Raw genomic sequence first — 23,446 nt, 5'->3', positions numbered from 1 at the left:
TTACAGTCCATGGGGTCACAAAGGGTTGGACACAACTGAAGTGCCTTAGCGCACACACACTCGTGCCCATACCCTACAGTGAGAGCAGGGCTGTAGATGGCAGGAAACAGCCAGCCTGAGTGAGAGCAGCACGTTGAGAGCCAGGAGCCCGGGAGGAGGACCCAGGCCGGGGTGGGAGCTCTGGTGCTAACCTTTGGACATCCTCAGACTCCCCCCGTCCCTGCAGGAGTCGTGGCTGTGGACGCCAGTCACATGCTGGGAAAACTACCCACATCAGGTGAGTGCCAGGGGGGGCGTTTGGAGGCTGGTGGGAAGATCAGCATGGTCAGAGTTCCTGTGGTCACAGGCAGGACAGCCAAAGCTGGACATCCTACCATCATTCCCCTCTGAGTCCCACTCTATTTATTGGCTCCCTTGTGGAATGGAGAGGGGCCAGGAGTGAGGACACTCAGAGCAAGAAACCACAAAACCACCACCCTTGGTTACCTCTACAGACAGGGAGCTCATGCCTTCCTCACTCATTGAGATTCATGTGTGGTGGGTTTGAGCAAATGGGGAGGGCCTTGCCCCATACCCCATGCCCTGTGGGCGCCTCTACTCCCCACAGCTAACCTTGCACCCCTGCCACAGCCCCTGAAGCCAGGCCTGTACCACTGGTACCTCTTGGAGCTGAGTTTCTACGTCTCTCTGCTGATGACACTGCCCTTTGACACCAAGCGCAAGGTGAGGCCAGGCCAAGACTCTGGCTGAGGAAGTGATGCCCCAGTTCCAGGTGGGGAGGGGTGGCCTTATCCCACACCCCAAGAACCTTGGCACCTCAGGGAGGTGGCAGGGTATCCATCCTCCAAGCAACCTCCCTGGGAGGGCCTGCTCCAGCCACCCAGCGTCATCCCAGCTGTGACCCTCCCTCTCACACAGGACTTAAAGGAGCAGGTGATTCATCACTTCGTGACCATCATCCTGATCAGCTTCTCCTACAGCTTGAACCTGCTGCGCATTGGCTCTCTGGTGCTGCTGCTGCACGACTCCTCCGATTATCTGCTAGAGGTGGGCGGGGCCCAGCCTGACTCCTTCCGGCTTCCACACCCCCCCCACCCCCCGCCCCACTCTCCCAGGTGCCCCTGGGGTTGAGGCCCCACCCCCTGTCAGCCCCTATCTGCAGGGATCTGAGGCCCCACCCCTTGTCTATCTTCAGGGAGCTGAGACACCACTCCCTGTCAGTCTTCAGAGAGGTGAGGCCCCCACCCCCGTCACCCCTGCAGATCACACTTTACCTGTCTAGGCAGTTCCTAGAGATAAGACCCTGCCCCAACTCACCTGGCCCAGCCCTGTGGCCCTTTTTCCCTGGGAGGAGGCCCTGCCATTTCTTGGCCCTGCCCCTCCCACGTCTATTTCTCTCTGCTGCCCTCCCCAGGCCAGTAAATTGTTCAACTACATACACTGGCAGCGCGTGTGCGACACTCTGTTCATCATCTTCTCGCTGGTTTTCTTCTACACTCGCCTCGTGCTCTTCCCCACCCAGTGAGTCAGCCCTTCCGCTGGGGGGCGGGGCGGGGGGAGCGGTGGAGGGTCGGAGGGGAGAGGTGGCTGAGATACGGGTCTGCCTCGCCATCGGTTCTTGGGTTCCCCAGTCCAGGGAACTGGGGCTGTTGGCTGGGAAAGGGGTTTCCAACACAGGGCACAGCCTATGCAAAGGCCCAGAGGTAGGCAAACAGAGCACTGGGCTTAGCCATCATCAGCCCCGGGTGCCTGGAACACGGACTGGGAGACCTGGTCGGGTCCCCGTTGGGTCAAGTCTTTGCTTGGGAATTTGCTGAGCCTCCCGCCTCCCTCCTCGTTCACGCCAGCAGAGGGAACAGCGGGAAGGTCCCGGGAAGCTGACACTGGTGGATGGAGAAGTATAATAGGCAAACAAGTGGGCTTCAGAATATGTGCGGCAGTGATTGTGCTAAAGAGAAGAAAAGTCAGGAAGGGCACAGGAACTGTGTGGAGAGTTGGAATTAAGGTGGTTGGAGAAGGCCTCACTGACAGCATTCTAGAGGCAGGACAGTGTCCAGCATGTTGGAAGAACAGAGTAGAAGACCCCCATGGGGGAAGCAGAGGGAGAGAGGGAGGAAGTGAAGGTGGAGAACGACGGGACAGAGTATGCAGGGCTTTGGGGAGAAGTGGGCCTTTATCCCAAGTCACTTGGGAGCCCTGAGAAGAGGACTGGAGGGACCCGATGTGGGTGCTCACAGGCTCCCTCTGGTGGCTGCAGGGGGAATAGCTGGTAGGGGGCTGGGGCTGAAGCTGGCGGCCAGGGCCCAGATGACAGCGCTGGCCCAGGTAGCCAATGATGGGGCAGACCCGGGCAGGTGGGAGAAGTGTGTGGGCCCAAGGAGATGACTCAAGGGTTATGAGACGAGAATGGGGTCAGAGTTGCTGCTTGAGGAGCAGGAGCTTCGCTGTGACCGTTCTGGGTTTAAGGGGCTGGCAACACCCCCAGTCACCACCACAGCCACCGAAAAGTGGAGGAAGCGGTGGACAGCAGCCTGGGGTCCTGGGGGGAGAGGCAAATGTTCAGTGTTTTCATCCACGAGACTGCATGGGGTCACCGGAGACCAGGTGTTGGCAGAGAGGCCCGGTTCTGGGGTTGTGGGTCAGGGGAGCCTGCAGAGGAGATGGAGAGGGAGCAGCCATGAAGTGGGGACCTGGGAGTGTGGGTCCCTGAAGGTTCAAGGGGAAAGAGGAGGTGGGCGGGCCAGCCAGGTGCCTGCTGTCTGATCAAGGCAGGTCACTGATGACCCTACAGCTGATCTGGGTGGGAAATGACGGGGACCTGAGAAGGTGTGAAAGGACCACCCAGGACAGCTACTGGGACACTAAGCTCCCCCTAGGGGTTCACGGATAAGGCTCGCCAGTTGGCCAGCTTGTGCATTCTATGAATTGAATATAATCAGGTGAGGGGATTACTGAAGTGCCCAACTGAAGAGCACAGGCATTACTCTTTGGTAGGAGGAGAGTAATGGGGAGCCATAGAAGGTTCTAGAGCAGGGAAGGTCATGCAAGTTAGAGATTCCCAGGACTGGGGGCTACAGCAGCCAGTAAAGCCCTGCCTCTCCCTCCTGCCCACCCACCATAGGATCCTCTATACCACTTTCTTCGAGTCCATTGCCAACTTCAGCCCCTTCTTCGGCTACTACTTCTTGAACACACTTCTGGTGATTCTACAGCTGCTGCATGTGTTCTGGTCCTGGCTCATCCTTCGCATGATCTACAGCTTCATAAAGAAAGGCCAGGTAGGGAGTCTGGTGGTTAAGACTTCATGCTGCCAATGCAGGGGGCGCAGGTTCAATCTCTGGTCAGGGGAACCAAGATCCCTTGTGCGGTGCTAGAGGCCAAAAAAAAAAAAAAAAAGGAAAGTTAATTAACAAATAAATTTAAAAAGGAAAGAAAGACCAGATAGGGCCGGGGTAGTGTTGGCTAGCAGCATGCCTCCCTGGGGCCCCAGCCAAGCCAGTCCCCTGCCTCCTCCTCTTCCCCAGATGGAGAAGGATGTTCGCAGTGACGTGGAGGAGTTAGACTCCAGCGATGGGGAGGCAGCCGAGGAGTGTCCTCAGATGAAGAATGGGGCGGCACAGCGGCCCGGAGCAGCCCCCACTGACGGCCCTCGGAGCCGGGCAGCCGGTCGCATGGTCAACAGGCACACACCAGCCACGTAGCCGGCCAGAGGACTGGCCGCGAGGGGGGCTGCCCCAGCGTCGGGGGCAGCTCTGATTTGTGGGGCGGCTGGACTGCGGGATCTCGGGCAAACTTTGTGGAGACAAGGGAGGGCCCCAGGTGGGGCTGATGATCGGTCTCCAGCCCCTTCCTTCAACCCACCCTCCCACCTTCTCTGAGCAACCAACAGAGCTGGGGGAGGAGGGGCAGCGGGCAGCTACAAGGACACTCCAGCCCGCCAGCGCCACCTGCAGGCTGCAGCTGGCAACTGTGAAGAGCCCCGGGCCGAAAAGGGTCCAATAAACCTTGACCGGAGCCAGCTTCTCTGCCTGAGAGCTTGTGCCCCCCTTACAGCTCCTCATCCATCCCCAGAGGCCCCAAGGCAGCCAGGACTTGGGTACCCCACCAACGGGACCCTCAATGCCACCCCAAGACACATGCTCACCCCTTGGAGACCCAGAGAGCAGGCAGTGCGTAGGGACCCCTTTGAGTGAGTCCCCAACTCTCAGCCAGCGCCTGAGCCAAGCCATCTCCTCCCACAGCAGGGCAGCCCTGCATTAGCTACTCACAGACCCTGAGTACAGATGAGCAGGTACTGAGCTCAGACAGGCAGAATCCTTTGCCCAAGGCCACACAGGTCCAAGCAGATGGGCAGAGGGGAGACTCACGCCTGTCCTGCAGTTCCCTTTCAAGGCCATCTCCAAGGTCCCCAGGACCCCACTGAAGACAGTGAAATAGTGGTGGGGGTGGGAGAACGTACTGCAGGCCCCTTCTCAAGGGTCCACCTGGGAGAATTCAGCATCTTCTTACGAGCTGTGCAGAAGGGTACCCCCACCCCAGTGCTCCAGAAACCACAGCCACAAGGTTCCACGCAAGACCAGAAAGGAGTGCCTTCTGGAAACACCAGAGACGGGGTTGGAGAAGAGAAAGGGTAGGGACACCAATCTTGCCTTCTGTGCTTCTCAGCAAAGAGGAGAGGATGGGAGTAGGGAGAGATGGCAAAGAGGAGAAAGGTTCCTGTTCTGTGTCCACTGAGAGACAAGGACAGAGGGAGAGGAAGGCAGAGAAAAGAGATTCATGTGATCCAGCAACCCCAATCCCGGGCATATATCCAGGCAAAACTAATTCAAAAAGATCCATGCACCCCTGTTTATAGCAGCACGTTTACAACAGCCAAGACATGGAAGCAACCTAAGTGTCCTTCCACAGATAAATGGATAGAAAAGATGCATATACACACAATGGAATATCACCCATAAAAAAGAATGAGATAATGCCATTTGTGGCAACATGGATAGACCTAGAGGCTATCTAGATAGACCTAAAGTACAAAAGTGAAAGTGTTGGTCACTCAGTCATGTCTGACTCTTTGCAACCCCATGGACTATAGCCCACCAGGCTCCCCTGTCCTTGGAATTCTCCAGGCAAGAATACTGGAGTGGGTAGCCATTCCTTTCTCTAGGGATCTTCCTGACCCAGGGATCTGCTTGGGTCTCTTGCATTGCAGGCAGATTCTTTACTGTCTGAGTCATTTATATGTGGAATCTAAAATATGACACAAGTGAACTTATATTTATGAAACAAATAGACTCAAGGGGGCAGGGGAGGGACATATTGGGAGTTTGGGATTGGTAGATGTAAACTGTTATGTAGAGGATGGATCAACAGTAAGGTCTTACTGTATAGCACAGGGAACTATAATGTCCTGTGCTAAACCATGATGGAAAAGAATATGGAAAAGAATATACATATCTGAGTTACTTTACAACAGAAATTAACACAACTTTGTAGATCAATTATACATCAATAAAGTAAAAAAAAATTTAAAAGAGGCAGGTGTTAAAGATGCCAGAAAGAGGGACTGAAAAGATGAGAAGGGAAAACAGTAAGAACAGCTGAAATGGCATGGGAAGGAACAAACAGGAAAACAGAAGGGACAGTGTGGGAGGCAGAAGAGGAGGGAGAGCAGACTAGGAGCTTGGTGGATGCCATCTCTGAAGATGGAGTGACCTAGAGGGAAGAACAGGAGAGGAGAGGAGAAATGGGGGGCAAGGAACAGAAGAACGAGCTGTGAAGGGTTGTCACGCAGAAATGTGAAACAGGAAATGTGACGAGAAAGAATCAGATCCTGAGGGGAGAGAGGGATGAAAAGATGCGCAGTGGTCCACACAGGACAGAGGTGACAGACAAAAAGATGCTCAGGCTCTCTTGATCTACTACTGCTACTGCTAAGTCACTTCAGTTGTGTCTGACTCTGTGCAACCCCACCAGGCTCCCCTGTCCCTGGGATTCTCCAGGCAAGAGTACTGGAGTGGGCTGCCATTTCCTTCTCCAATGCATGAAAGTGAAAAGTGAAAGTGAAGTCGCTCAGTCGTGTCCGACTCTTAGCGACCCCATGGACTGCAGCCCACCAGGCTTCTCCGTCCATGGGATTTTCCAGGCAAGAGTACTGGAATGGGCTGCCATTGCCTTCTCCACCCTTGATCTGAGTAAAGCGCAAATTAAACCGAAGATGAATGCCGGTTCTCCTTGCTGTCCCAGCAAAAACACAGTGACAGCACCCTCTGTGGATGAGATTTGCAGGGGAAAAGGATAGACTTGGACCACGCCCCACCCCACTCCACCCCGGTGTGCGAGCACACACACACACACACACCCCTGGGGGTTTAGGCAATAAACAGAAGGGTAAATGCCTTACCTCTTTATCCCTAAAGATACATCCAGTTTTTCCTAGTACATCTACAGCTCAGTCAGAAAAGGACAACTGACCTAAAAACAAAACAGAAGCAAAAACCACAGTGGGCATTTACAGAAGAGATGTTGCTGTTGCTGTTGCTAGATGTTGTTAAGTCGTGCCTAATTCTTTGCGACCCCATGGACTGTAGCCTGAGATGCTCATCTGTCCATGGGATTTTCCAGGCAAGAATATTGGAGTGGGTTGCAATCCTTACAGCCAATGAGCATATGAAGACATACTCAAATCCCAGTATCAATCAAGGAAACACAAAGCAAGACGGTGAGATACAATTTCAGACCCATTCAATTGTCAAAAATAAATTGGCCAAAGCAAGTGTTGGAGAAGATGGGAATCAATAACCTCACATATAGGGCTTTCTCTGGTGGTCTAGTGGTTAAGAATCTTCCTGCCAGTGCCAGGGGCATGGGTTTGATCCTTGGTCCAGGAAAGATCACATATGCTGCAGGGCAACTAAGCCCACGCACCACAATTACTGAGCTGGAGCGCCTAGAGCCTGTGCTCTGCAACAAGAGAAGCCATGGCAATGAGAAGCCCGGGCCCCTCAGTAAAGAGTAGCCCCTGCTCAATACAACTAGAGAAAGTCCACATGTAGCAACAAAGACCCAGCACAGCCAAAAATAAAAATTAATTAATTTTTTAAAATTTAAAAAAAAATTTAAATAACCTCACATGGGGGCTTATAAATTGGTGCAACCACTCAGGATCTATAAAGTTCAGAGACAACTCAAACAAAATGATGTATGGTTTAGGCGTGAACATCTATTAGTAGAATTATTTCTGTAATAAACAGAAAACAAACACAAAATTCAGAAAACTCATATCACTTTTGATCTTGGGAGGCAGGGGGATGGGATTCAGGTAGATTTAAATTACTAGCACTGTTGTAGCTTTTGAAGTTGTGGGGTGTACAGACACCCATTCTATTATTAATAAATACAACTTAAACGGGACATGCAAAAAGACAACCAGCAGGGTGGGATAAAATATTCACAAATCTTATATCTGAAAAGAGTCTCAGTTCAGTTCAGTTCAGTTGCTCAGTTGTGTCTGACTCTTTGTGACCCCATGAACACACCAGGCCTCCCTGTCCATCACCAACTCCTGGAGTCTACCCAAACGCATGTCCATTGAGTCGGTGATGCCATCCAACCATCTCATCCTCTGTCATCCCCTTCTCCTCCTGCCTTCAATCTTTCCCAGCATCAGGGTCTTTTCCAATGAGTCAGCTCTTTGCATCAGGTGGCCAAAGTATTGGAGTTTCAGCTTCAACATGAGTCCTCACAATGAACACCCAGGACTGAGCTCCTTTAGGATGGACTGGTTGGATCTCCTACAGTCCAAGGGACTCTCAAGAGTCTTCTCCAACACCACAGTTCAAAAGCATCAATTCTTCTGCACTCAGCTTTCTTTAGAGTCCAACTCTCACATCCATACATGACCACTGGAGAAACCATACCCTTGACTAGACGGACCTTTGTTGGCAAAGTAATGTCTCTGCTTTTGAATATGCTATCTAGGTTGGTCATAACTTTCCTTCCAAGGAGTAAGTGTCTTTTAATTTCATGGCTGCAGTCACCATCTGCAGTGATTTTGGAGCCCCCCCAAAAAAGTCTGACACTGTTTCCACATCTATTTCCCATGAAGTGATGGAACCAGATGGCATGATCTTCGTTTTCTGAATGTTGAGCTTTAAGCCAACTTTTTCACTCTCCTCTTTCATTTTCATCAAGAGGCTTTTTAGTTCCTCTTCACTTTCTGCCATAAGGGTGGTATCATCTGCATACTTGAGGTTATTGATATTTCTCCTGGCAATCTTGATTCCAGCTTGTGCTTCTTCCAGCCCAGCATTTCTCATGATGTACTCTGCATAGAAGTTAAATAAGCAGGGTGACAATATACAGCCTTGACATACTCCTTTCCCAATTTGGAACCAGTCTGTTGTTCCATGTCCAGTTCTAACTCTTGCTTCCTGACCTGCATACAGATTTCTCAAGAGGCAGGTAAGGTGGTCTGGTAGTCCCATCTCTTTCAGAATTTTCCACAGTTTATTGTGATCCATACAGTCAAAGGCTTTGGCATAGTCAATAAAGCAGAAATAGATGTTTTTCTGCAACTCTCTTGCTTTGTCGATGATCCAGCGGATGTTGGCAATTTGACCTCTGGTTCCTCTGTCTTTCCTAAAACCAGCTTGAACATCAGGAAGTTCACGGTTCACATATTGCTGAAGCCTGGCTTGGAGAATTTTGAGCATTACTTTACTAGCGTGTGAGATGAGTGCAATTGTGTGGTAGTTTGTGCATTCTTTGGCATTGCCTTTCTTTGGGATTGGAATTAAAACTGACTTTTCCAGTCCTGTGGCCACTGCTGAGTTTTCCAAATTTGCTGGCATATTGAGTGCAGCACTTTCACAGCATCATCTTTCAGGATTTGAAATAGCTCAACTGGAATTCCATCACCTCCACTAGCTTTGTTCATAGTGATGCTTTCTAAGGCCCACTTGATTTCACATTCCAGGATGTCTGCCTCTAGGTGAGTGATCACCATTGTGATTATCTGGGTCATGAAGATCTTTTTTGTACAGTTCTTCTGTGTATTCTTGCCACAGAGTCTAGTAAATAGCATATGTAAGGAACACTTACAACTCAATAACAAGAAAACATTTTAGAGATGAGCAAAGGACTTCAATTGACTTTGCTCTCGGAGTTGATTGCCATTTCCTGCTCCGGGGGATCTTCCCAACCCAGGGACCAAACCTGCCTCTCCTGTGTCTTCTGTATTGGCAGGAGGATTCTTTACTGCTGAGCCACCAGGGAAGTCCAACTGATACAACGGTATTATCCAAACTACAGACCATCAGAGTTTTCCAACTGTCCCCCTCATATGCTATATAGGATGAAACCCAGGGTCACATGATGCATTTAGTTATCCTTTGTCTCATCAATTATCTTTTTCAATTTCATCTAACCTGGAAGAATTCCTCAGGCTCTATGTCTTGAGTAACTTTGCCTCCTGATCAGCAGAAGTCTGCTGTCTTTGGACACACACTCTCATCATGTCTTAGGTGAATACATGATGTCCCAAACAGGGGACTCGATCAGGCCTCCTGTGTCCCAGGAGAGGTTGTGGCTCATCGGTGGAAGGCAAGGCTGTGTGGAGCCTGCTGGGTGGACCTGAGGTCTCTGAGAGCTTCCGATGAAACCTCAGAGCCCTTAGACCACTAAGAGGATTCGGGGACATCCAAGGGGAAACTGAGGAATGGGAGCAGAGTTGCAGCTGCAGGAACAAAGGGGAAGGACCAGCCTGGACTCCCCCAGGGTCAGCTGGCAAACAGGGATCCAAGGCTTCTCACAGACCCAGACACCCCCTGTCCCCTAACAAGGAATCCTGCTTCTAGTGCTGGCCCCTGCCTCCAGCCAGTCCTCCTTCCTGTGCCTGTAGGCTTCCCCTTTCTCTTGGACATGCAGACACCACCAGTACCTTCAGCCTCACCCACCTCAACCCAGGCAGTGAGCACCTCTGCTTCCTGAAAGGGAAGAACTCCAGCCTCCCTCCCAGAGAGAAACAAGATTAGGGCATCAGGCCTTTTCTCTGTTCACCGACCTCTGATATGATACAGCACTCCTGGATCTTGCCTGACCTGAAGGTGTCCTGTCCATCTAGTGCCCCATACCCTTGGCCCACTAGCTCCTCAGGAATTAGGAATTCTGGTGATTTTCATTCACTGCTGCTTACATCCTGCAGCTGCTCATGTTTGTTCCTCCGTGTGTATTCTCATGGGTCCTGTGGGCTTGTGCATATTATCATGTGTGTGTTGTGTGCTTTCCCCACAGAGGATGTTTTATTCTACTGAGAATGTTTGTGTGCATCTTTATAGGGGGCCTATATGGAGGGCCCACAAGTCTTCTCCAAGGTGCTGAAAGTTCACCATTCAAGACCCACATCCACTCAGCTTCCCAACTGAGTTACTCCTCCAAGAAGACTTCTCGGATTGCCCCCACCTCCTCTTCAACTAGGGGGGATGCGACATCCACTGCCTATGCCTTCAAGCCCCCCAGCCTCCCTCCCCTGCACTTGGCCCTGCAAAGCCTGGCATCACCTGTGCAGACCCGAGATTCACAAGTCAGGACTGAGAGCCCATCAGCTTGACCAGGACCTCCTGACTGGACAACAAGCACCTTGCCAGGGAGGGAGGCTGCACTCAGCCAGAGAGGTGACCTGGCACCAGATTAGGACACGCACAATAGAGCAAACCCAATGACACAGGAAAATAGGGAACTAACACAGATTAAAGAAATCAACAAAACAGAGGGCAAAGGAACAAAACATGGCAAGGATAAAAATTCTGACTCTTTGGGAACATTAATAAGAGAACCCCCTGAAGAGAATGAACAAGAAGGAAATGAGAGTTTTTAAAATACATACGGGAAGACTAAGAATAATTATGTATCAAAAAGACAAGAGATAACAAATGTTGGTGAGGATGTAGAGAAAAAGGGAACCACACTGCACTGGCGGTAGGAATGTAATCGATGCAGCCACAGTGGAAAACACTACAGAGATCTCCCCCAAATTAAAAATACAATACCATTTCTTGTTGGGGTTCAGTCGCTCAGTTGTGTCTGACTCTTTGTGACCCCATGGACCGCAGCACCCCAGGCCTCCCTGTCCATCAGTACCTCCCGAAGTTTGCCCAAGTTCGTGTCCATTGCATTGGGGATGCAATGGACATCTAGCCATCTCATCCTCTGACACCCTCTTCTTCTTCCCTCAATCTTTTCCAGCATCAGGGACTTTTCTGATGGATCGGCTGTTCGTATCAGGTGACCAAAATACAGTTACCATCTGATCTAGCAACTCCACTTATGGGTTTTTATCTGAAGGAAACAAAATCACTGTCTTAAAAAGATAAATGCACCGCCCCCCATTTCCACAGCAACAGTATTTATAATAGCCAAGATATGGAAACAATCTTAAGTGTCCACTGACAGATGAATAGATAAAGAAGATGTGATGTATATACAAGGGAATATTATTCAGGCACAAAAAGGAAATCCTGCCATTTGCAACCACATGGATGGATCTTAAAGGCATTATGCTAAATGAAATGTCAGAGAGAGAAAGACAAATATTGTATGATCTCACTTACATGTGGAATCTTAAAAAGAAAACAAAAACCAAGCTCATAGATACAAAGAACAGATTGGTAGGTACCAGAGGCAGGGGAGGGAATGGGACAGACAAAATGGTTGAAGGCAATTTTTAAAAACTATATAAACTATATGCTAATAAATTTGAAAATCAAGATGAAATGAATTTATTTATGGGGAAATACAAAATGCAAAAATTGTATCATGAACAATCAGAACACTTGACTAGACCCATAAATGTCAATAAACTTGGAATAATGGTAGAAAACAGAAACCTATCTCTCCTTAAAGCACAAAACCTAGAGGATTTTACAGTCAAGTTTTATCGCCATTACAAGTAGCACATAATTCCCATCTTATTCAAATTGATACCACGATTAAAAATAAAAAAGTAGGGTGCAGGACTTCCCTGGTGGTCCAGTGGATAAGAATCTGCCTGGCAATTCAGGGGAGATGGGTTCGATCCCTGGTCCAGGAAGTTCCCACATGCCATGGAGCAACAAAGCCCAGGCACCACAACCACTGAGCCAGTGCTCCCGAGTCCGTGTTCTGCAACAAGAGAAGACACCGCAAACAGAAGCCTGTGAACCGCAACTAGAGAGTACCCCTCGCTCGACACAAGGGAAGGCTTGTGCGGCAACAAAGACCCAGCCCAGCCTAAATAAATAAATAAATATTTTAAAGTAGAGGTAGGGTAGAATACCCAACTTCTTTTAAGAGGATGATAAAGACTACAAACCATAACCAAATAGGGCTACAACATGGCCAAACCTCGAAAACCCAGTATGCCAAGTGAAAGAAGCCAGATTTAAAAGGTTACATATTGTATAATTCTGTTTATATGAGATACCCAGAACAGGTAAATCTACAGAGACAGAAAGCAAATCGGTGGTTACTACGGGGAGGGGAGGAGAAGGAATGGGACATCTGTTTAATGAGTACAGGGTTTCCTTTTGGGACAATGGAAATGTTTTGGAACTAGACAGAGGTGATGGTTGCTCAACATAGAGAGTGGCCTAAATTAGTCCCGGAATTGTTTGCTTTCAAAAGGTTGATTTTGTTCATGTGAATTTTACCTCAATGAAGAGAGATAAATATGGAGCAAGGTAGGAAAATTCACACCAGTTTTCAGTGATGTCCACAGAAGCAAAAATCTTAGATAAAATACTACCCACAGATATGGAAGCAACCTAAATGTCCATTGACAGATAAATCGGTAAAAAAGATGTGATACATATAAATTATAAATACAATGGAATATTACTGAGTTATTTTTTAAAAGAATGAAATAATGCCATTTGCAGCAATGTGGATAGACCTAGGGATTATCACACTAAGCAAAGTAAATCAGAAAGAGAAAGCCAAATATCACATAATATCATTTATATGTGGAATCTAAAAAAAAAATGATACAAATGAACGTATTTACGAAACAGAAATAGACTTTACAGACACAGAAAACAAATTTATGGTTACCAAAGAAGAAAGGGAGGGAGAAAGGATAAATTAGGAATTTGGGATTAACATATACACATATGTAAAACAGGTAACCAACAAGGACCTACTGTATAGCAAAGGGAAATATACTCAATATCTTGTAATTGCATGCACGCATGCTCAGTGACTCAGTCTTGTCCAACTCTTTGCAACTGTAGCCCACCAGGCTCCTCTGTCCCTGCGATTCCCTAGGCAAGAATCCTGGAGTGGGTTGCCATTTCCTCCTCCAGGGGTATCTTCCCTACCCAGGGATTAAACCAGCATTTCCTGCAGCTCCTGCGTTGGCAGGAAGGTTTTTTTTACCACTAAGCCAAAAGAATCTGAAAAAAAAAAAAAAAAAGCAAAAAGAATCACTTTGCTATACCCCTGAAACCAACACAAAAAATGTAAAGCAACTATACTTCAATAAAAATGTTTTTAAAATACTGCTACTCAAATCTCACAGTGTGGGGAGGAAAATTACATCATGGCCAAGGACAACTTGGCCAGAAGAATATGGAGGAGTCAGCCTCAGAAATCCAAGGCTGATTGATCTCTGTCAGCAAATGGACTTGCTTCTAACATAGATGCTTATTTTTGCCTCCGCACCACATGTGTGTTCCACGATCTGGGGACCTGAGAGGGTTAGGACTGGTGCAGGAAGCGGGGGTTGGGGTGGGGTGGGGGCGGTGTCAGGTCAACATCCTGGCAAGCCTGAAGACAAAGCCTTAACAAGAGCAGAAAGGAGCTTAAGAAGAACACCAGTAGAGTTTAAACGTTGAATTTTTAACTGTTACATTTCAAATAGGCATCAAGAAATATAGGAACTCGTCTTTTTAAAAAATTCAGAGGGCTTCTCTGGCGGTCCTGTGGTTAAGACTCTGTGCTTCCACTGTAGAGGGCAGATAAAATAAATAAATATGAATAAAAATTAAATAAGTTATAAATAAAAGAAAGTGATTCAGAAATTCTGACATATGCTACAACATGGATGAACCCTGAGGACATTATGCTGAATGAAAGAACCAGTCACAGAAGGATAAACACGGTATGAGTCCATTAATGTGAGGTGCCCAGAGTAGTCAAATTCATAGAGACAGAAAGTTAGAACAATGGTTACCAGGGGCTGGGGAAAGGGGAATGGGGAGTTAGTGTTTAATGAGCACAGAGTTTCAGTTTTGCAAGATGAAAGGAATTCTGGAGCTGGATGGTGGTGATGCTTGCAGAAGATGAATGTACTTAATGCCACTGAATTGTGCCCTTAAACTGGTTAAAACGGTAAATTTCGTGTTACGTATAATTCACCATGAAAAAATACAAAGGTGGAAAACCAAAACAACAAAGAAAAACAATTTTTAATAAAGATAAAATAAAAACCCAAAGGTGAAGGTCGCTTGATGGAAAACAGAGGAAGGATGCAGGCAAAGGGGAGTGAATAAACGCCCTGCGGGGTAGAAGCGGAAAATAAGCACGTGGGCAAAAGGAAACCCATGGCTGGATGGACGTCAATCGCACGCAGAGAGCGCCACCTACTGGTGACTTCCTGTGTTCGTCAGTTCAGGTCAGTCGCTCAGTCGTGTCCGACTCTTTGCGACAAGAGGCTGAAAAAGCAAGGTTAGAATTCACTGCCATTTCCTCCTTATACCAACATCATTCCCACCCCCGCCTCCCCAAACCGTTTACCAACCATTGTGGCAGAACAGACAGCATGACTGAGAAAACACAAACCAGTAGGAAAAAAAACTTCTATCGCCGCCACCCCCCGCACCGCCGCCACCTCCCGCCCCACCAACCTGCCGACCTGCCTTCAGAACCATGCACCAGCCCATCCCCCCTTCCTGCTTCTATGAGGAAACAATTTGCCCTGATCCCAACAAATCCAGGCCACCTCCACCAGCTCCCACCGGACTGTTTAACGAGTCACCCCAACAGTCCTCCTTCTCCGTTAGATTATTCCCACCAGCAAACAAGTATGCTGATTCATTTTTCACCTTTTTGTTTTATTATTGAGATGAAATTGACATAACATAAAATTAACCATTTAAAATAAACGTCAGGGGCTTCTTTTGTGGCTCAGTGGTAAAGAATTCACCTGCCAATGCAGGAGACACAGGTTCGATCCCTGGTCTGGGAAGATCCCATATGCCTCGGAGCAGCTAAGCCCGTGCACCACAACTACTGAGCCTGTGCCCTAGAGCCCAGGAGCCACAACTATCGAGCCCACATGCGGCAACTACTGAAGCCCGCACACCCTAGAGCCGGTGCTCTGCAACATGAGAAGCCAGTGCACCGCAAATAGAAAGTAGCCCCTGCGCACCACAACTAGAGAAAAGCCACGCAGCAACGAAGACCCAGCACGTCCAAAAAATATAATTATTAAAAATAAGATAAACTTCAGTGCATTTAGTATATTCATGAAACTGTAGCTGTCACCGACATAGAGTTCCCAACATGTTCATAGTGCAAATGAGCGCATGAAAAGATGCTGCACATGTATTATCCGGGAATTGCAAGTTAAGACAACAAGAAACCAGTACACACCTATGAGAATGGCCCAAATCCAGAAAACAGACACCACCAATTGCTGGTGAGGGATTGGAGCAACAGGAACTCTGGCTCATTGCTGGTGGAATGCAAAATGGTCCGGTCACTCTGGAAGGCAATTTGGCAATTTCTTACAAAACTAAACATACTCTTACCATATGATCCAGCAATAGCACTCCTTGGTACTTACCCAGAGCAGCTGAAAACTTACGGGCACACAAAAACCTGCACACAGCTGTTTACAGACGCCTAATTCATAATTACCAAGAGTTGGACACAACCAAGACATCTTTCAGCAGGTGAGTGGATAAACTATAGCACATCCAAACAATAAAATGTTATTCAGAGCTGAAAAGAAATGAGCTATGAGGCCATGAAAAGACATGGAGGAGACTTAAATGCATATGACTAAGAGAAAGACGCCAACCTGAAAAGGCTGCTGCTGCTGCTAAGTTGCTTCAGTCATGTCCGACTCTGTGCGACCCCATAGACAGCAGCCCACCAGGCTCCCCCATCCCTGGGATCCTCCAGGCAAGAACACTGGAGTAGGTTGCCATTTCCTTCTCCAATGCATGAAAGTGAAAGGGAAGTCGCTCAGTCGTGCCCGACTCAGCGACCCCATGGACTGTAGCCCACCAGGCTCCTCTGTCCATGGGATTTTCCAGGCAAGAGCACTGGAGTGGGGTGCCATTGCCTTCTCCGCTGAAAAGGCTACATACTGCATGATTCGATCTCTATGGCATTTTGAGGAAAGGCAAAACTATGGAGACAGTAACAAGATCAATGGTTTCCAGGAATCAGAGGGCAGGGAGAGATGAATAGGTGGAGCACAGAGGATTTTTAGGGCAGTGAAAATATTCTGTATGATACTGTAACGGTGGATACACATCATTATTGTTGTTGTTGTTTAGTCACTAAGTTGTGTCTTTGCCACCCATGGACTGCAGCACAACAGGCTTACCTGTCCTTCACCATTTCCCAGAGTTTGCTCAAAATCATGTCCATTGAGTTGGTGATGCCATCCAACCATCTCATCCTCTGTCACCTCCTTCTCCTCCTGCCCTCAGCCTTTCCCAGTATCAGTGTCTTTTCCACTGAGTTGGCTCTTCACATCAGGTGGCCAAAGTATTGGAGCTTCAGCTTCAGCATCAGACCTTCCATTGAATATTCAGGGTTGATTTCCTTTAGGATTGATTGCTTTGATCTCCTTGCAGTCCAAGGGACTCACAAAAGTCTTCTCCAGCACCACAGTTTGAAAGTGTCAGTCCTTTGGTGCTCAGCCTTCTTTGTGGTTCAACTCTTACACCCATACATGACTACTGGAAATACCATAGCTTTAACTATATGGATCTATATGTCGTTATACATTTGTCCAAACCCATAGAATGTACAGAGCCAAGAGTGAACTAGAAGGCAAACTACAGATTTGGGGTGATAACGACATGTCACTGTAGGTTTATGGATTGTAAGAAAGGTACCACTCTGGTACTCATAATGGGGGAGGCCATGCATGTGTGGGGCCATGGAATATAGGGGAAGTATCTGTAGCTACCTTCCTCATTTTCCTGTGAACCTAAAACTGATCTAAATACAAAGGTTTTCAAATAGTTTTTATCACCACTTATTTCTTTTAAAGTTTTATTTATTTTCTGGTTGTGGTGGGTCTTCTTTGCTGCACGAGGATTTTCTCTAGTTATCTCAAGCAGAGGCTACTCTTGGTTGTGGGGCAAGGGCTTCTCACTGAGGCAGCTTGCTGCTGTGAGGCACAGGCTGCAGGCTCACGGGCTTCAGTAGCTGCAGCAACCGGGCTCAGGAGTTGGGGCACATAGGCTTAGTTGCCCTGTCGCATGTGGGATCTTCCCAGACCAGTGACTGAACCCATGTCCTTTGCATTGTGAAGCAGATTCATAACCCACTGAACCACCAGGGAATCCCACCACCTATTTAGTAAGCGGTTGTTTCCCCTTACCTGCTCCCCACCAGCCCCTGGCAACCACTGATCTACTTTCAGCCTCTCTGGATTTATCTATTCTGGACATTTCACAGGCTAAATGAACTCATATACCCTGACTTTTTGCCTCTAGTTTCTTTTGCTCTGTGTACGTATTAAAGGTTCAGGCACATTGTAGGGTGTGTCAGAACTTCCTTTGTTGTCATGACTGGATAGCACTCCATTCTGGTCAGACCACATTCTATATGTCCATTCATCCACGGCGGGATACATGAGTTGTTCCCATCTTTTAAGTAATGTGAATAACGTTGCTAGGAACAAGCAGGTACACGTATTTGCCTGAATACCTGTTTTCAGTTACTTGGGATACATTCCTAGGAGTGGAATTTCTGGTGATGTGGTAATTCTTTTTTTTTTTTTTTTTTTTGATGTGGTAATTCTATGTTTAACTTTTGAGAAAGCGCCAACTCTCTTCCCCAGCGGCTGCATCCTTTACACTGCCACCAGCAACTTACCGGGGTTCCAATTTAGCGGTAACCCCCACCTTCACTTATCTTCTGTTTTTGCTCCCCTCCCCCAATTAGAGCCGGTCTCCTGGGCATCTTCCACTTTAAGGCAAAAAAAAAAAGAGAAAGGCTGAGCGCCCTCCCTGTCTAGCCTCTGTCCTAGTCTCAGCCTCCACTCTGCCCCACCCCAAGAAAAACTGTAGAAAAAGACACCCACACACCCTTTCTCCTTCTTACTTTATCTTCAGCCTGTGGCACTGCTTTTGCCTTCATCACCCCCATGGTGTTAAACCGCAGGTCTCCCTCTCTCAGGTTTTACGGGAAGCGTCGCAGCCTGGGCCCCGATGGTGCTCTTTTATCTGATTCACTCCTTCCTGAACTCTCCAGGTTTCCTTCTCATCCCTATGGTCGCTCCTTCCTTCCTAATTCTTCCTCACCCCCAGAAACCGCTAGTTATGGGGACACTCCCTCCTCCTCTCCAATCCAGGGACACCCACTGAGACAACTAAACTTCTCTCTCCAACCCACAGTCCGAGCGCCTTCCTGATCTCTCCACGTGGTGGCCTCGCAGGTCCCGAGCTCTACTCCCAGTGGTCCCCTCTCCGTCCTCCCCGCCTTCCTCGTCTTCCTCCCCGCCTTCCTCGTCTTCCTCCCCAGCTATGCGGGCTCCATCCTTCCGCAGTTCACCCCAGGTACCTCGGAGGCGCTCTTGCTTCCTCTTTCTCAGGGCCACAGGAGATGGACTTTCCCCTGGAAACAAATAGAGAATCCGACCACTTCTCACCACCTGCACGGTCCCACCCTGCACCAGCGCCATGCCGCCCTTCCTGGACCAACATGATTGCCTCCAGGCTCCCACTTTAGTGCCCATCCACCGTAACAGTGTCCCCCCTCCACTATCATCAGAAACACCCTCCCCACTTTTAGGGGGTCTTTTTCCTTTATTGCTGTATCCTGCGCACCTAGAACAGTGCCTAATACCTAGTATAATACCATTCAGCTATCTTTTTTTTTGGACTTGGCTTTTGGGATCTTAGTTCCCCAACCAAGGATCCTACCCCAGCGGCACCCCCCTCTGCCGCCCCCCGCCTGCAGTGGAAGCATGGAGTCCTCACCAGTGGACCACCGGGGAAGTCCCCAAAAAATATCTTTTTTTTTTTTAAATTGCATCAGTCTTAGTTGCAGCAAGAAGGCTCTTAATTCTGAAGCATGGGCTCTAGAGTGCCTAGGCTTAGGGGATGGGGGAAGGAATGACCACAAATGGGGAGGGAGTTTCCCTTTTGGAAGATAAAAATGCTTTGCAGCTAGATAGTTGAGGGTCACACAACACTGCAAGTGTACTAAATGTATGGTAGACTTTAAAATTGTTGTTTAGTCACTAAGCTGTATCTGACTCTTTGTGACCCTATGGACTGTAGCCCGCCAGGTTCCTCTGTTCATGGCATTTCCCAGGCAATAACAGTGAAGTGGGTTGCCATTTCCTTCTCCAGGGGATCTTCCCGACCCAGGGGTTGAACCTGGGTCTCCTGAATTGACAGATGGATTCTTTTATCGCTGAACCACCAGAGAAGCCCAGACTTTAAAATAACTAATGGCTAATTTAACGCTATGTGAGTTTCCCTCAAGGGAAAAAGAGAGAAATGGTGAGAGCTGGAGAGATATATACAGATGCACACACACACCCTGGACCCCCTCTCTATCTTCACCACTGCAGCCCCCACCCCACTCCATCCCTTCACTTCTCAGGCCCATCAGAATTCCCCAAGTGCCAGGACCCAGGCCCACTGACCATGTTCCCCTCCTTGTGGGTACCCCCTCAACATCCCTCCTCCCTTTTCAACCTGGACCCTCCCTGGAGTATCCTGAAAGTGACTCACTGGGCTTGTTGCCCACAGGACAGGATGGGTAACTGGCAGCACACGGTGACCCTGCTCAAGAGAACAAAGGCTGCTAAAATCCCGGCCTGCTCATGCGAGACAGGTGTTTGTAACCATGGCTGCCCCAGTGTGCCAATGACAAAGCTGGCCCTCGGACAGCAAAGCCACTTGCCCACGGCCACTCAGCAGGCTCCGGTGGCCAGGAGTCACCCACTGCAGCCTGCCCATTCCCGGCCCTCTGTCCCCTTGGTGGCCCTGATGAACCAGGCCTCCCTGGCATTCATGCCCTTGTGGGGTCACCACCTCTGCCCTTGACACACATCTGGGCTGACCTGAAACTCCACTGAATCAGCAGAACACGGAGGAACTGGTGGCCCAGTTCTATGTCTGAGTGTTAGAAGGTCTGGGAGCTTCGGCTCTCTACTTTGGGGGAACCCCGAGTTGTCAGAAAAGGACTTTGGTCATCCCCCTCGGGTGATCACATAGAAGGGCCAACTGGAGGAGCCACGCAGAGGGAGAGGCCCAGCTGTCCCAGGCACCCCCACCCACCTGTGCACCAGACATGACCCTGGTGCCGTCCAGTGACACAGTGACATCCAGCCAGTCCAGCCCCGAGATGCCAGCAGCCACCATTCACGGGAAAATAAAGAGACACAGCCAGGTGAGAGAATATACCAGTGGGAGTTTGGGGCCGGTGGGTACAGAGTGGTTTGTGCCACTGATCACTGGAAACCCAGCTGACACCTGAGGAAGATCCAGACCTTAGACCTCATCAGCTCAGGTGGCGTCTGACACCAGCCTCGCACCCCCTGACCTGCCTCCATGGCCTACTCTGGCTGGCCACACCTGAACAAAAATGAAGGTAGAAAAAAAAAATCTTGAAAAAAAAAAAAAAGAAAATTCTACCCTCTGGCATAACTCCTTCCTGACAACCAGAAGCCCATCAGTGTTCCAGTTCTGCAGCAGGAAACTTGGGCCCAGCTTGGGGGCTGGGGGTGCCCAGCGGGCACCAAGGGAAGGCCTTGTACCCCAGGAGGCTGGGCACCCTCTGCTCCACTGTTGATCAAGATCCCCTATTCTGGCTGCAGCCCACCTACCAAGCCCCCACAGCTGCCTGACAGAGAACTTGAGCTCCCAACACGCTGCCTGAGGCCCAGACTTCAAATCCTATGGGCAACTGCCCAGTGGTCTAATGGTTAAGACTCCACACTTTCACTGCCAAGGGCGCAGGTTAAATCCCTGGTCAGGGAACTAAGATCCCTCAACCCTCACTGCACAGACAAAACAAAACAAAAACAACCCATCTCCTATGGGAGCAGGGTCCCAAAGCTGAACTTTCATACCCCCAGGAAACTCTGTCCTCTCCCAGCATCTTGTCATCAGGGGCCAGCTCTCCGCCTGCTGGATGTCCGAGCCCCAAGACACTGTGTGGGTACCTGGGTGCTTCCCCAGGCTACCAGGGCCCCGGCCGCCCCATTAGGACATGAAAGAAATGAGAGTCAGAGAAGTCTGTCCTCATCACCCCACAGCTAGATATATTAAGCACACTTCCTGTATTCTTTGTTTTTTTGGCTGCACCACACAGCCTGAGGGATTAGTTCTCTGACTAGGGTTTGAACCCACAGCCCGGGCAATGAAAGCTCAGAGTTGTAACCACTGGACTGCCAGGGAATTCTCCCTTTCTATAGTCTCAACACCCTGGCAGCTGGGGCCTCACTGCCCAGGAACGGACTATCCCTCAAGGAGTAAGCGAGTTACTGGAGATAACTATCAAGTCACCAGTGACTTGTGCCTCTCGTGTGCATACCAACCAACCCAGAGCCACCATCCCCCTGCGCTGCTCATCCCTGGGGCCAGTGCAGTGTGACTGCCTGACGGTAAACTTTTCTCCTTTTTCGGCCACGCCACTCAGCATGCAGGATCTTAGTTCCCCGATCAGGGATCGAACCCATGCCCCTGCATTGGAAGCCTGGAGCCTTAACCACTGGAAGTCCCTGACACTAAGCTTTCGATTGCTGACGTCCATCGTGAATGTTGTGAACAAATGCCTCACCAGCTGCACAACACAGCTACTAGCCATACAACCTACCTGGTTATTACGTGACGCACCCATGAAGGTGCCCCTTTTAGAAACCCTGGGGAACCTGGATAACTGATAACTTAGGTGATCAGTTACCACCTGATTTCCTTCTGGGACCCTAATTCCAGCTCTTGTGCTTTAATCAAGAGTGAACTTGAGACTCCTGACCCTCAAACCCTAATATAGGCAGAGCCTATAGGTCTGCTTTCCCTCTCTCTCTCTCCCTCCAAGGATCTTTAAAAAAAAATTTTTTTTATTTGTTGTTGTTAAGTTGCTCAGTCATGTGCAACTCTTTGCAATCCCATGGACTGCAGCACACCAGGCTTCCCTGTCCTTCATCATCTCCCAGAGTTTGCTCAAACTTGTGTCCATTGAGTCGGTGATGCCATCCAACCATCTGGCCCTCTGTCATCTGCTTCTCCTCCTGCCCTCAATCTTTCCTAGCATTGGGGTCTTTTCCAGTGAGTCAGCTCTTCACATCAGGCGGCCAAAGGATTAGAGTTCCAGCTTCAGCGTCAGTCCTTCCATCAATTTTATTTAACTTGGCTGCTTTGGGTCTTCACTGCTGTGCACCAGCTTTCTCTAGTTGCAGCAAGTGGGAGCCACTCTCTAGTCGCTATGTGAGGGCTTCTCATTGCGGTGGCTTATCTTGTTGCAGAGCACAGGCTCTGGGACACGGGCTCAGCAGCTGTAGTGCATGGGCTTAGTTGTACCAAAGCATGTGGAGTCTTCCCAGAGCCTGGATTGAACCCATGTCCCCTATACTGGCAGGCAGATTCTGGACCACCAGGGAAGTCCTCCCCACCTTGATCTCTCTCAGTGGGGGGCCTGCCATGTACCCTCCAGGACCTTCAGGACAAATCTTGTCCCTCAAAGTTCCTTGATGGCCAGGACTTCCCCAGTGGTCCAGTAGTTAAGATTCTGTGCTTCCAGACCAGGGGTCATGCGTTCAATTCCTTGTCGGGGAAGTTCTGCATCACACAGAGTGAAGCCAAGTGGTTTTTGCGGAAGTACATCCCGCACTGGTCCAGCCACCACACTGGCTCTGGTTGGGGAGCATCTGTCGGGGTCTTGCTGTAACAGGGCCCCAGCGGGTGCCCTAGGTGGTGCTCTCTGATAGCCTCGCTGTTGACAGGCTGAGACATTTATAACAGTCCGTGCCGACACCCCAGCTGCTGCTGCTGTTCAGTCGCTCAGTTGTGTCCAACTCTTTGCGACCCCATGGACTGCAGCACACCAGGCTTCCCTGTCCTCCACTATCTCCCAGAGCTTGCTCAGATTCATGTCCAGAGTCGGTGATGTTATCTAACCATCTCATCCTCTGCTGCCTCCTTCTCCTTTTGCCCTCAACCTTTCCCAGCATCAGTCTTTTCCAATGAGTTGGCTCTTTGCATCAGGTGGCCAAAAG

General features: G+C 49.2%; 1 protein-coding gene across 3 annotated transcripts in view; it reads left to right on the top strand.

Moving 5' to 3' along the window:
• The window catches only part of CERS4 (ceramide synthase 4), a 35,102-nt gene extending 31,084 nt beyond the window's left edge, over positions 1-4,018 (top strand). For all 3 annotated transcript variants that reach the window (XM_006046728.4, XM_006046727.4, XM_044948076.2), the window contains 6 exons: positions 227-277; positions 631-723; positions 919-1,047; positions 1,415-1,521; positions 3,122-3,278; positions 3,525-4,018. In XM_006046728.4, the coding sequence (XP_006046790.1) occupies positions 227-277; positions 631-723; positions 919-1,047; positions 1,415-1,521; positions 3,122-3,278; positions 3,525-3,701 (714 nt within the window). In that variant the 3' untranslated portion in view covers positions 3,702-4,018. The remainder of the gene's footprint in view (positions 1-226; positions 278-630; positions 724-918; positions 1,048-1,414; positions 1,522-3,121; positions 3,279-3,524) is intronic.
• The last annotated feature ends 19,428 nt before the right edge of the window (positions 4,019-23,446 follow it).

This window comes from Bubalus bubalis, chromosome 9, assembly GCF_019923935.1.
Source record: "Bubalus bubalis isolate 160015118507 breed Murrah chromosome 9, NDDB_SH_1, whole genome shotgun sequence".
Taxonomy (NCBI): Eukaryota; Metazoa; Chordata; class Mammalia; order Artiodactyla; family Bovidae; genus Bubalus; species Bubalus bubalis.
This window is presented reverse-complemented; position numbering and strand designations above follow the sequence as displayed.